This window comes from Triticum urartu, chromosome 6A, assembly GCF_056163025.1.
Source record: "Triticum urartu cultivar PI428250 chromosome 6A, HENAU_Tu73, whole genome shotgun sequence".
Classification (NCBI taxonomy): Eukaryota; Viridiplantae; Streptophyta; class Magnoliopsida; order Poales; family Poaceae; genus Triticum; species Triticum urartu.
Genome location: NC_141878.1, coordinates 127,550,101 through 127,563,967, shown reverse-complemented (window position 1 = coordinate 127,563,967; position 13,867 = coordinate 127,550,101). Strand labels below are relative to the sequence as shown.

The 13,867-nt window shown below is 56.5% G+C and overlaps 1 protein-coding gene across 1 annotated transcript; it reads right to left on the bottom strand.

Moving 5' to 3' along the window:
* Nucleotides 1-11,500: 11,500 nt before the first annotated feature.
* Nucleotides 11,501-13,293, bottom strand: LOC147964444 (uncharacterized). The gene is made up of 4 exons (XM_087529981.1): nt 12,679-13,293; nt 12,418-12,502; nt 12,018-12,284; nt 11,501-11,928 (listed from the first exon to the last, which is right to left on the bottom strand). The coding sequence occupies exons 1-4, from the start codon at nt 13,291-13,293 to the stop codon at nt 11,501-11,503; spliced, it is 1,395 nt and encodes a 464-aa protein (XP_087386107.1).
* Nucleotides 13,294-13,867: the final 574 nt, after the last annotated feature.

Below are 13,867 nucleotides of genomic sequence, written 5' to 3'. Positions count from 1 at the left end.
GCGGCGCGGGGAGACCAGGGGTGAGGTGGAGGCGCGAGAGAGGCCCTAGGCGGCGGCGCACGTGGCGGCCGGCCCTGTGGGACGGCGCCAAGTGGCGAGGAGGGGCTGGAGTGGTGCGGAAATTGAGGGGGAGGGGGCTAGAGGTAGGTGGAGGGCTAGGGATGCCCAAAAATGGCAAGGGGGACTGTTTAAATAGGGTAGGGGTTAGGGTTTGGTGGGTTTGAGGCCGTTTCTGGACCCTCCGATCGCAATCGAACGGTTCTAGTCAGAGGGGGGTTTTAGCGGGATGCAAGTGGGTTGATTGTGGTTGTGTGGAGAGGCCTTGGGCCATGGAAGAGAAAAGAGAGAGAGGCCCGGCAGCAGTTTCTGGAGACCGAAAACGTCCGACGATTTGACCGACTATAATGTCGCTATAGTTATCCGTTGGGGCATCGAACGAACTCCGAATGCGATGAAATTTGACAGGCGGTCTATCTTCACTATAATAAGACCGCACACCAACTTTCAACCCATTCTGAGAATATTTTCCGGCCACTTATAAAAATAATATTTTGGAGGTGCCCGGGGCGCGTGCGAGTGTGTCTGGGCTCAGAACGGACAACGGAAGGAACTGGGAGACCCGGACGAATGCAAGTTTTGAAAACATGATGATGCAATGCACATGATGACATGACAAGATGCAACACGCAAGAAAAGTCAAGGCAACAACAACGAATAACTGGAAGACACCTGGCGCAATGGTCTCGGGGCGTCAAAACACTCCACCACTACGAGAGGATCTTGTCCCGAGATCTAGGATGGCACCAGAGGGAAACGGAAGAGGAAGAGAAGAGGTAAAACAAAGTTGCTTCTTGTACAAACGAGTGAAACCAATGAACCTTTAGAGGTTGAAAACTTCAAAGAAAGAATACAACGGATATGTACGAAGTTGAAAACACTCTGTTAGAAAAGAGGAACAAGGAACATTACTAGAACCTTGTAGGTTGAAAGACATAAGAAAGGGTTGCAATGGACAAGAAGTACATGCAAGCACTCCGGTAGAAATGAGATGTACAAGGAACGATAAGGATCAATTACGGCAACAATCCGGTTCGAAATGGAAGGTAAAGAATATGATCTTGGCAAAATGAAAGCACTTGGATGAGTCTCCGGTTAGAAGAGGAATGGTAGCCACAACACTCCGGTTAAAACAAGATAGAGAAGGAAAAAATAATGATATAATTTGGACAACACTCTGACTGTAAATGGAAGGAATTGAAAATGAATTTGAGGATATGGGATTTTCAGAGTAAATGACCACGGGTAGCCTAGCCGGCTTCCCCTGGTTCTTCAGAAAAATTATAGGACCGATTGAGCCTCCAAGCGTCCAAGACGGAGGGCCGCCTTCCCCCGGCTGGCTACCTCTCAGGCCGGCTGCGTAAAGGCGTCCCGACCCTGAAATCCTTGAGAAACAAGACCACGAGAGGGCTGACTCCAAGAAGCCGGCCATGAGAAGGCCGACTCCCAGGAACCGGCCCCTGAGCAGGCGGCCAAGATCGTGCCCTCAGAGTCTGCACCCACATAACGGCGACAAGATGGGGCGTGGCTACAGTGAAGCCTGCCACCCCCGAATCCCGAGGCACGCATGTCCACAGTGCGCCGTACGGGGTGGCCATCACCCGTCCGGCGCGGCACTGTTGCCATGTTGATCGTGACATCACCCACGGCGAGCAGTCAGTACGACCCATGGGTGGCGGGCCCCCTCAGTCAGGGAGACCCCAAAGGCAGCCGGGCTTCCCGCAGTCGGCCTGGGGTACGGCCGGCTCCCAATAGCCGGCCAGCTCTCTCCCTCAAAGGAGGTGCCTCATTAAGGAGACAAGACAAGGTAAGGCTACAGTGATGAGCTGCCTCGCGACGGCACTGTAGCCATGCTTATCACAACAAAGCCCTCGTCACCTGAGGCAAGGCAACAGTAACCAGCCTCCGACAAAACTCCCGAGCGGTGGGGCCGGCCTGTCGACCAGAGGGCCGGCTGCCGGCGGGGCCTACCAGGCGGCGGGCCCATCGGTCGACGGAGAAGCCGGCCAACGTAGACACAGACGGCTGGGGCCTGCGCCCAACCGGATTACAATTGTACCCCTGGGGGGTAGGCCTATATAAACCCCCCGGGGCACCCATGTAGGGGGATCTCTCTTTGGGTAGTTTTTAGACACCACAACGTGAGGAGGAGCAGGCAAGCCTTGCCCCTCTTCATCCTTTCACCAAACAGCTCAAGGAGCCTCTTGTAGCTACTTGCCAATCTAGTTACCATGCGGAGACCCCGCAGAGCAGCAGTAGGGGTGTTATCTCCACGGAGAGCCCTGAAGCTGGGTAAGATTCGCCGGCGTGCATGTCTTTTCCTTATCCCGTTTCCAGGCACCGGCGATGTTTTATTGGCTCCCACAATGATAAGCCACCCGTTGGCATATGTCGCACCAACCACCCGACATTTTGCGCCCACCGTGGGGCCAGGTGCACCGTCGTCCGGAGACCTATTCTGGACGGGAACCCTTTTCCTTCCCAGCATGCGTAGCCAGTCTGGCTCGCCGTTGGTGCTTGCCCCGATGCGCTGCAAGATGTCGCCGACGCCTGCGCGGCGAGCTGCCTCACCGATCTTCTTGGCGAGGCTCGCATCTTCGACGAGCCCGCTTCCGACGCGGGCACAGGCTGCCCCGAAAGCCACCTCGTCAGCCTCCTCGACCAACTCCACGTCTCCGGCGAGCTGGCTGCTGACTTGGAGTCATTTGGCTCCACCGACCCGATGCTTGTCGATTCCGACACGGCATCACTTGACGCCTTCCCCTCCAACGTGGTAATCATCAACGACCCTCTTCCTCAAGCCGACAACAGCGACAGCGCCATCACCGAGGTACTGATCATCAGCCATGGCGCCGCCTCTGGCGAAGACGCCCTGTAGGCGGCGCTGCACGACTTATCCGCCCCCATTCTGGCTGACACCGACGCCCAGACACTGGAGGCGCGCCGCCTCGCCCTCATTGCGGAGGGCCAGAAGCTAGCCTCCATGAGACGCCTCACCGAGGCTCACCAGCGCGAAGTCGACCGCGCCGTCTTCGGCATGCCGCCTCCCGACTGGCCGAGCCACGTCGGTATCATCAAGAAACGTGGTGCAGCTATCGTTGGCACGCTGGGAGCTGATCGCCCAGTCTATGCCACGCCTCTCGAGAACCTACGCGCCGCCCAGGCGGCTGTGGACGAGCTGGATGGACCGAGGGCCGACGAGCTCCCCTACATGACCAGGCGCATCTAGCAGCTTATCGACATGGCCATAGAGCGGCATGAAGCCGGTGCCCGCGCCGAGAGTCCTCCCCCGCACCGAGAGCACGGCGCGACGTCCCGAACACCGACTGCGGGCAACACCCACGCAAGAAAAGAAAAGGAGCCGGCTGCCAGCCGCAGCTGGACTCGAATCTCCATCGAGCGTGACGCAGAGGGCCGCCCTCGAGCCGTGGAATGGCGGGGCAACCCCCCTCCTCCTCCGCCTCGTGGGGAGAGATACCCTACCCCGCCGCCTATCACGCATCTGACTCTCAGCGGCCGGCTAGGTCGCCGCGAAGGAGTCGGCGAGAATGACGCCCGCCACCGGATCGACCGCCTTGCACGATCCCTGGCCCTGGAAGAAGAAGATGATGTCGGCCTGCCTTGCTTCGGCCCCCGCATCCGCGACGAGCGCTTCCCCAAAGGGTTCTCGCTCCCAAGAGACACGCCAAAATACAACGGCTCTGTGAAGCCGGAGGATTGGATGATCGACTACTCCACCGCGGTTAGCATCACGAACGGCAACAGGCGTGTTGCCGTAAAATATGTGCCCCTCATGCTCGAAGGCACGGCGCGCACCTGGCTCAACAGCCTCAAGCCTTACAGTGTCAACAGCTAGCTAGACTTCACTGAAGCCTTCATCCGTAACTTCACCAGCACCTACAAGCGGGCTCCTGACACGTCTCCGACGTATCTATAATTTTTGATTGCTCCATGCTATATTATCTACTGTTTTGGACTATATTGGGCTTTATTTTCCACTTTTATATTATTTTTGGGACTAACCTATTAACCGGAGGCCCAGCCCAGAATTGCTATTTTTTTTGCCTATTTCAGTGTTTCGAAGAAACGGAATATCAAATGGAGTCCAAACGGAATAAAATCTTCGGGAATGTGATTTTCTCACCGAACGTGATCCAGGAGACTTGGACCCTACTGCAAGGAAGCAAAGAGGTGCTCATGAGGGTAGGGGTTGCGCCCCCCTAGGGGCGCGCCCCCTGCCTCGTGGGACCCTCGGTGCTCCACCGACGTACTCCTTCCTCCTATATATACCCACGTACCCCCAAACGATCAGAAGGGGAGCGAAAAACCTAATTCCACCGCCGCAACTTTCTGTATCCATGAGATCCCATCTTGGGGCCTGTTCCGGAGCTCTGCCGGAGAGGGCCGTCATCATAGAGGGCTTCTACATCATCATAGCCTCTCCGATGAAGTGTGAGTAGTTTACCTCAGACCTTCGGGTCCATAGTTAGGAGCTAGATGACTTCTTCTCTCTTTTTGGATCTCAATACAATGTTCTCCCCCTCTCTTGTGGAGATCTATTCGATGTAATCTTCTTCTTTTGCGGTGTGTTTGTTGAGAGAGATGAATTGTGGGTTTATGATGAAGTCTATCTATGAACAATATTTGAATCTTCTCTGAATTCTTTTATGTATGATTGGTTATCTTTGCAAGTCTCTTCGAATTATCCGTTTGGTTTGGCCAACTAGATTGGTAGTTCTTTCCATGGGAGAAGTGCCTAGCTTTGGGTTCGATCTTGCGGTGTTCTTTCCTAGTGACAGAAGGGGCAGCAAGACACGTATTGTATCGTTGCCATCGAGGATAACAAGATGGGGTTTATTTCATATTGCATGAATTTATCTCTCTACATCATGTCATCTTGCTTAAAGCCTTAGTCTGTTTTTAACTTAATACTCTAGATGCATGCTGGATAGCGGTCGATGAGTGGAGTAATAGTAGTAGATGCAGAATCGTTTCAATCTACTTGTCACGGACGTGATGCCTATATACATGATCATGCCTAGATATTCTCATAACTATGCTCAATTCTGTCAATTGCTCAACAGTAATTTGTTCACCCACCGTAGAAAACTTATGCTCTCGAGAGAAGCCACTAGTGAAACTTATGGCCCCCGGGTCTATTCTCATCATATCAATCTCCATCACTTTTATATTGTTTTGCTTTTTTACTTTGCCTTTACTTTTTACTTTGCATCTTTATATCAAAAATACCAAAAAAATTCTATCTATCAGGTCTCACTCTCTTAAGTGACCGTGAAGGGCTTGACAACCCCTAATCGCGTTGGTTGCGGGTAGCTATCGCTTTGTGCAGGTACGAGGGACTTGAGCGTGGGCTCCTACTGGATTGATACCTTGGTTCTCAAAAACTGAGGGAAATACTTACGCTACTCTGCTGCATCATCCCTTCCTCTTCGGGGAAAACCAACGCAAGCTCAAGACGTAGCAGCTCCCAAGCCCCGACAGCTCTCCTTGTGTGTCCAAGGGCCCGACGAATCGACTCGCGACTACCTCATGCATTGGGCCGAGCTCCGCAATTCCTGCGAGGGGGTGCACCAGGTTCAAGCTATAGAGTACTTCACCGCCGGGTGCCGAGACGGCACCCTCCTCAAGCACCGACTCCTCCGCGACGAGCCGACTACCCTCGACGAGCTACTGATCATAGCTGACAAATATGCCACGGCCGATTCCTCAATGAAGACCAAGCTCCGAGTAGATGCCTCCGGGAAGGTACTCGCTCCGAATCCCAAGACACTGGCAGGGGAATCCGGCCGACGCCCGTACCAGAACGACCATAAGCGCAAGGCTCCCCCACCGCCTTCCACCAGTCGGCAGGTGGCCACGGTCGAAGACGAACAACCAGAAGGGCAGCCCACGCCCAAGAAGCAGAAGGGCGGCAGGCCGTCTTGGCAGCCGGCTTTCTCCTATAAGAAAGCACTCGATGCCCCCTGCAAGTTTCAAAGTGGCACGAAGCCTTCAAACCACACAACCCGAAAATACCACTGGCTCACGCGGATCTCCAAGGGCGAGGGGATAACGCCGCCTCCGCCTGCTGGTCAGCCGCCTCCCACCCCTCCGCAGCCGGCTGCTCGACTGGCAGTCGGGGCTGTTCAGGACGAATTCCTCGACGAGCATGCCGCCTAGTCATCTTTATGAGCCTACCAGAAGATCGGCGTAGCCAGCACCGACAACATCAAGAAGTCAACGCAGTTGCCTCCAACAACCCTGAGTTCATGCACTGGTCAGAAAGGCCTATCAGCTGGAGCCGGGTTGATCACCCAGAGGTGATGCCGTCTCCTGGCTCTTACGCATTGGTTTGGATGCCACCCTTGCAACAGAAAGGCGAGCCGCCCATTTCTCCCGCATGCTGATAGATGGTGGGAGCAGCATCAACATCCTATACCGTGACACCATGGAGAAGCTAAGCATCAAGACGAAGCAACTCATGCCTAGTCAGACTGTGTTCCATGGCATCATACCCGGCCTGTCCTGCTCCCCAATCGGCAAGATCAAGATAGATGTCCTCTTCGGGGACAAGGACCATTTCTGCCGAGAGGCGGTGTGGTTTGAGGTAGTGGATCTAGAGAGCCCTTACCACGCGTTGCTTGGCCGACCCGCCCTGGCCAAGTTCATGGCTGTACCCCACTATGCCTACCTCAAGATGAAGATACCGAGTTCCAAGGGCATCGTCACCATAGCCGGAGACTACATGAAGTCCTCCGAGTGCGCGGCAGCCAGCAGCCGGCTGGCCGAGTCCCTCGTGATTGTTGAAGAGAAGAAGATACTGGACCGAGTTGTGGCTATGGCCGGCAAATAGTCGGCCCTGTCCCCCAACCCCAAGGAGTGTGATGCCCAAGGTTCTTTCTAGCCGGCTAAAGAAACAAAGAAGGTACCTTTGGACCCGGAGCACCCAGAAAGGTTTGCCACCATTGGGGCAAACCTGGACAGCAAATAGGAAGGCAAGCTCGCCGATTTCCTCCGTGAGAATCGGGACATCTTCGCATGGTCCCCAAGGACATGCCGGGTGTTCCGAAGGAATTCGCCGAGCACAAGCTACATGTCCGAGAAGGTGCAAAACCAGTCAAACAGCCCCTCCGCCGACTGTCGGAAGAGAGGAGAAGGATTGTAGGAGAAGAGATACCCCGGCTTCTGGCAGCCGGCTTCATTATGGAAGTTTTCTTTCCAGAATGGCTTGCCAACCCGGTCCTCGTGCTGAAGAAAAATAACAAATGGCGCATGTGTATAGACTACACCAGCCTCAACAAAGCCTGCCCCAAAGATCCCTTCGCCTTGCCAAGGATTGACCAAGTAATAGACTCCATAGCCGGATGCGAGCTGTTGAGCTTCTTGGATGCTTACTCAGGCTACCACCAGATAAAGTTGGATCCAGCTGACCGCCTGAAAACCGCCTTCATCACACCATTCGGAGGCTTCTGCTACCTGACTATGACATTCGGCTTGAGAAATGCCGGTGCCACTTTTCAGGGTTGCATGCAGAAATGCCTCCTCAAGCCGCTCGTCAGAAATGCCCATGTCTATGTAGACGATATTGTGGTGAAGATAGAGAAGCGCGACACCTTGCTGGAAGACCTCAGAGAGACATTTGAAAACTTGCACTGATTTCAAATCAAGCTCAACCCCGAGAAATGCGTGTTCGGAGTACCAGCCGGCCAGCTCCTAGGCTTCTTGGTCTCCGAACGCGGCATCGAGTGCAACCCGATGAAGATCAAGGCCATAGAGAGAATGGAGATTCCCACCAAGCTGCGAGACGTCCAGAAGTTCACCGGATGCTTGGCTTCCCTGAACCGCTTCATCAGCCAGCTCGGGGAGAAAGCTCCCCCCCTCTACCGACTCATGAAGAAGTCCACTCATTTCGAGTGGAATGACCAGGCGGACCAAGCCTTCCACGAGCTAAAGAAGATGTTGACCACGCCGCCTGTCTTGGCGGCACCGACTGAAAAAGAGCCCATGCTCCTTTACATTGCCGCTACTAGCCGGGTGGTTAGCACCGTCATCATGGTCCAGCGCCTAGAAGAAGGCCGATCTCAGCTGGTCCAGAGGCCGGTGTATTATTTAAGCGAAGTGTTATCCACCTCGAAGCAGAAATACCCACACTACCAGAAGATGTGCTACGGTGTGTACTTCGCTACCAAGAAGCTCAAGCCCTACTTCAAAGAGCATCCTATCACGGTCGTATGTACTGTCCCGCTCGCCGAGATCATAGGCAGCCAGGATGCATCCAGCCGAGTGGCAAAATGGTCCATTGAGTTGGCTCCCTACACGATCTTCTACCAGCCCCGCACCGCCATTAAATCCCAAGCACTGGCCGACTTCCTCGTCGACTGGGCCGAAACCCAGTACCTGCCACTGGCCCCTGACTCCACTCATTGGCAGATGCACTTCGATGGGTTCAAGATGCACACCGGCTTGGGAGCCGGCATCATCCTCACCTCCCCCAAAGGCGACAAGCTCAAGTACACATTGCAAATTCATTTTGCCACCTCCAACAATGTGGCCGAGTATGAGGCGCTCATACACGGGCTCCGGCTAGCCAAGGAACTCGGCATCCGCCGGATCCTGTGCTATGGCGACTCGGATCTGGTGGTCCAGCAGTCATCTGGCGACTGGGACGCCAAGGACGTGAACATGGTGAGCTACCGCTTCCTCGTTCAGCAAATTAGTGGATATTTTGAAGGATGCGAGTTCCTTCATGTACCACGCGCTAACAACATGCAAGCAGATGCCCTGGCACGAGTAGGCTCCACTTGGCAAGCTATTCCAGCCGGCGTTTCTCTTCACTGCCTCCTCAAATCGTCTATCAAGTCGTCTCCAGAATCTGATTCTATCTTCGTGCCGCCTGACCCCGACGCAGTCGGATCCGACTTGGGGAACCAAGCAGGCGGCTCGGGGACTTCGACAGGCGGCCCGGGGACTGTCGTAGTCGCACCTGGCTCGGGGACTTCGGAACTCGGCCCGGGGGCTACTGCAGCCGGCCCGGGGACTGCATCGACGCAGCAGGCGGTGGTCGACTCCAATCCTTCACCACCCAGCCCACCCGCCCTGGTCACAGTAGCAGTTCTAACAATAGAAGAAGTCACAGCTCCATCATGGGCCCAGCCCATCCTCAACCTCTTAGTAAACAAAGAGTTGCCAACCGACGAAATCTCGGCAAGGCAAGTTCAAGGATACACAATAGTAAACCGAGAGCTTGTTAAGCGCAGTCTCACTGGAGTCTTCCAGCGCTGCGTCGAGCCAGAGAAGGGCATAACAATCCTCAAAGACATCCACCAAGGCGAATGCGGCCACCATGCGGCCTCACGATCACTCGTCGCCAAAGCTTTCCGCCATGGATTCTTCTGGCCGACTGCTTTGGATGACGCCAAGGAGCTAGTCAAACACTGCAAAGGGTGCCAAGTTTTCAGCTCCAAGCAACACCTGCCGGCTTCCGCACTCAAGACCATCCCCCTCACCTGGCCCTTTGCCGTTTGGGGGCTGGACATGGTGGGCCCATTCAAGACGGCACGCGGCGGCATGACACATTTGCTCGTTGCTGTGGACAAGTTTACCAAGTGGATTGAAGCAAAGCCGATCAAGAAGATGAATGGGCCGAGTGCCGTCACTTTCATCGCAGATATTACAACCCGGTACGGCATGCCGCATAGCATCATCACCGACAATGGCACAAACTTTGCAAAAGGAGCACTAGCACGTTTCTGCGCAACACACGGCATCCGGCTGGACCTAGCGTCCGTCACCCACCCGCAGTCAAACGGTCAGGTCGAGCAAGCAAATGGCCTCATCCTCTCCGGCATCAAGCCGCGACTGGTCGTGCCAGTGGAGCGTTCGGCCGGCTGTTGGCTCGACGAGCTACCGGCCGTCCTCTGGAGTTTGCGCACTACCCCAAACAAGTCAACCGGCTTCACCCCTTTCTTCCTTGTATATGGTGCCGAGGCTGTCATCCCAACTGACATCGAGTTCGACTCACCTCGGGTCACCATGTACACGGAGGCGGAGGCCAAGGAAGCACGAGAAGACAGCGTTGACCTGCTAGAAGAAGGCCGGCTGTTAGCCCTTAGCCGGTCCGCCATCTATCAGCAGGGCCTGCGCCGCTACCACAGCCGGAAGGTCAAGCCAAGATCTTTCCAAGAGGGCGATCTTGTGCTCCAGCTGATCCAGCGAACAGCCGGCCAGCACAAGCTCTCGGCCCCTTGGGAGGGCCCCTTCGTCATCAGCAGAGCTCTAGGCAATGACTCCTACTACCTAATCGACGTGCAGAAGCCGAAGGCACGCAAGAGAGATGATTCCGGCAAGGAGTCGGAACGACCATGGAACGCCAATCTCCTCCGAAGATTTTACAGTTGAAAAGCAGTATGTATCACACTAACTTTTGTACTAAGTACGAGACAAAGGGTCCCCCGAGGAGCACTCGGGGACTACCCTTTTTTATCTATGGATAATGGGTATCATGCCTATGAATATGTTACTACATTTGTCTTTTCGTCCAGCACCAGGCCTGACCAGTCGGCCCGGGGACTCGCCGCCTTAAGTTATATATAAAGTTCTGCTTGCAGTCAGACAAGTAGTGTGCCGGCACCCAAGCCCCCTCTTGCCAAAAGTCGCAGCTCGAAGAATCGACTGTCCGACTGGCAAGAGCCAAGGGCAGGAAAGGATTCCCACATGAAAAACGGCTAAGGACCAGCGAACTTATATAACGCGAGCCGCCCCCCGCCCCGCCTGCCGGCTACTAGAGCAGTCGGCTGGCCGGCTTCCTGTTCACCTTGCTGCAATCTAAGAAAGCTCGAGTACTTGCCTTCCCAAAACAACCAAGTCCTTCTCCAGCCACAGACTGCAGAGCAGCTGTCTGGCTGGGAAGGCGTCGGCTAGGGAAAGGCGGCAAAGGAAAAAGCCAAAAGGATGAAAAGCAAACATGAACGGAAGCCAAACACATGCATAATATTTACACAAAAGACCTTCAAAAGGCCAACATTCAACATAGTCTGAATACACCCCCAGTGGGTGGAACTGCACAAATTTAAAGATTGTTCAAAAGAGTAACAAGCAGGAAAGCAAGGACGATGGATCAAGCTAGGGGAACGACGGGCGAGTTAGGCAGGTTGGTGGAGTCGACGGTGCCGGCTAGAGCAGTGGCCGGCTGGCGAGTCTCGGCATCGTTGCTAGAGGCACGATCAAGGTGAGGCGGGCTGGTCGCTTCACTGTCCGGCACAGCGTCTTCACCATCCTCTCCCTCTTCCCCTTCGCCCTCATCACTGGAGGCAATCTCCTCCGCCGAGTCTTCACCTTCGGCCGGGTTCAGCCCGAACCACTCCTCCGGCTGAGCGACGCCAGCATCATCCACCTCAGGAGCAAAGGCGTTGGTGTCGGTGTACTCGGCGATCGCCGAGGCGCACTAGATCATAGCCGGCCGCACCGCCTCCAGCTCCTCGTCAGACTCCTGCCGCCAGGTGCTCAGCTGGTCCAAGTTCAGCCCAGGATACCAAGCTCGGACGAACTCCAGTGCCCGCCCAGCGCCGGACCGGGCCGCTGACGCCTTCCAAGCCTCGAAGCGGCCGACTGCGACCTCCAGCCAGTCGGCGGTCCGACTTGGGGTGCGCGGGATCACCTCGCCGGGCCAGAGGGCGGCCAGCACTTGCGCCCCGGCGCGCTGAAGATGGCGGAGCATGCGGTGGGCCGGCTGCAGGCGGGCTTGAAGCGCTAGAAGCTGCTCCTCAAGTGACCGGCTGGCACCCGGTGCAACCTCGGCCCCCGCTTGCCGTCGCGCGTCACGGTAGGCCTCGATGGCTTGAGTGGTGGCAGCAGAGTAACCGGGAAAGAAATCTGCACAAAGAAGAAAGCAGTGGCACAAAGTTAAAAGACAAACCAGATAGTAGGAGGCGGGCAAAGAAATGACGAAGAAGGCGGCTCACCGTCGATCAAATCTTCTACCCGGCTGTAGCCTTGACTCAGCGCCTGCCTGGCCTCGGCCCAGTTCGCTTCCTCGGTCTCGTATTCGGCTTTGAGGGCGGCCTCGCTGTCTTGCCCCGCCTTCAGGGCCGCCTTGTGACTCTCCTCCTGGTCGGCCAGCTTCTTGGCCAGGTGGTCACGCTCTTGAGCCAGGGCGGCATACTCGGCCTCCTTGGCGCGAAGGGCGGTCTGGGCTCCACTCAGCTGGCTCCTCAAGTCAGCACTGGCCCCTGCAGATATGAAGAAAGAAGTTGTCAGGAAAAGATCCGACCTGACTACTCAGCAGTTGGCCCAAATCTCGGGGACTACACATAGTGGGTGCGCTGACGCGCCCTCACTTGAGACAAAGGATGAAGCACTTACTCCGGCACTCGGCCAGATCAGTGGTTTTCTGATTCAACTCCTGGGCCTGTGAGTTGAAGGCAGCCGCGCGGAGGTTATGATACTCCTGCAAGACAAGATAAGCAGTACAAGTAAGAACAAGATGACAATTAGAGTCTGCCAAGAAGTTCCAAGCCGCCTGCTCAGCAGCCGGCTCAGAACTCGGGGACTACACCCAGTGGGTGCGCTGACGCATCCCCACGGAAGAAATCCGGAGCAATCAACGAAGAAGGAAGGACTCACCCGGATCACCGTTCGCGTTGTGAGAAATTCTTGGGTGTACTGCTTCAGCGCAGTAGCTTGGGCCTGAAGCCGGTTCCGGACTCCCCACGCCGCCACGTTCAGCACGGCCGCTCCACCGCCCGGCGTCCACCCGGACGAGCTGTCGCTAGCCGCTTCCAGGTCCTGGGCCGACTGGCCGGCGCCAGCGGCGTTGTGCGGATCCAGCGCTGAAGTCGCCTTCTCCGCGCGCCGACAGGACGGCGACATGACCACAAGGTCCTCCCCGACAGTCGGCTCACCTCCGACTGGCTGCGCGGGCGGCGCGTCGGGCCGGCTACCTTGGCTCTTTCCAGCCGGTGGCATCGGTTCCGCCTCCTTCGCCTTCGCCGGCTGGCCGCGGCTGGTCTCCTCCGTCAGGGGCACTGGAATGTCGGGTGCCGCGGCGCAAAGAGGGATGACGAGCAGCGGAGGTTGGTTCTGCTGGGCCTCCGCCCCCTCCTCTGTGGCTGCGGCCTCCGCCTGGGCCTTGGCAGCCGCGTCGGACCGTGCCTTCGCCGACTTCTCCCTCGCCTCCCGAGCCGCCCTCCGCTCCTCCGCCTCCCGCTCCTCCCGCGCTTCCCGCGCGTTTCGCTGCATCGCCTCTAGGAGATCGGCACGGGGATCTACTCGGCGAGAACTTGAGGACCCTCCCGTGGGTCCGACTACAGAGGCGGCAGGAGCCTGTTCATGAGAAAGTGGGGCCCTGTTTGATAAATCAAGGAGAAGGCTTACAAAGATATCAACCAAAGAAGAAAAAGAAAAACGTAAGAAAGATAACACTTACGCTGAAACCGACTGCGGCTGCTTCACCACCTTACGAAAGCGGGCCACCTTCGCGGCCGCCTCACCCTTGGTCGCCGCCGCGGTACTCTTGGGCTTCTTCGGCCGGCTGCTGAAGTGGGTCGATGCGGCCTAGCGTTTTTGCGCGCCACCATGGGGAGCCGGCGCGGCGGATGGGCCCGCGCCTTGATGATCGGGCGCCGGCTGTCGGCGCGGAACGACTTCGGTCTCGGCATCATCCGGCCAATCCTCGAAGGTGGCCCCGAGCCCGGAGCCGCCTGCCTCGCCGCCCTCCCCTACGACGTCTTCTTCCATGGCGGCCGCCCCCAGGTCCGGGTCGTCAACGTCGTCCATCGTGCGATCGGGGAGGAACTGGCGTTCCACCCCCGCA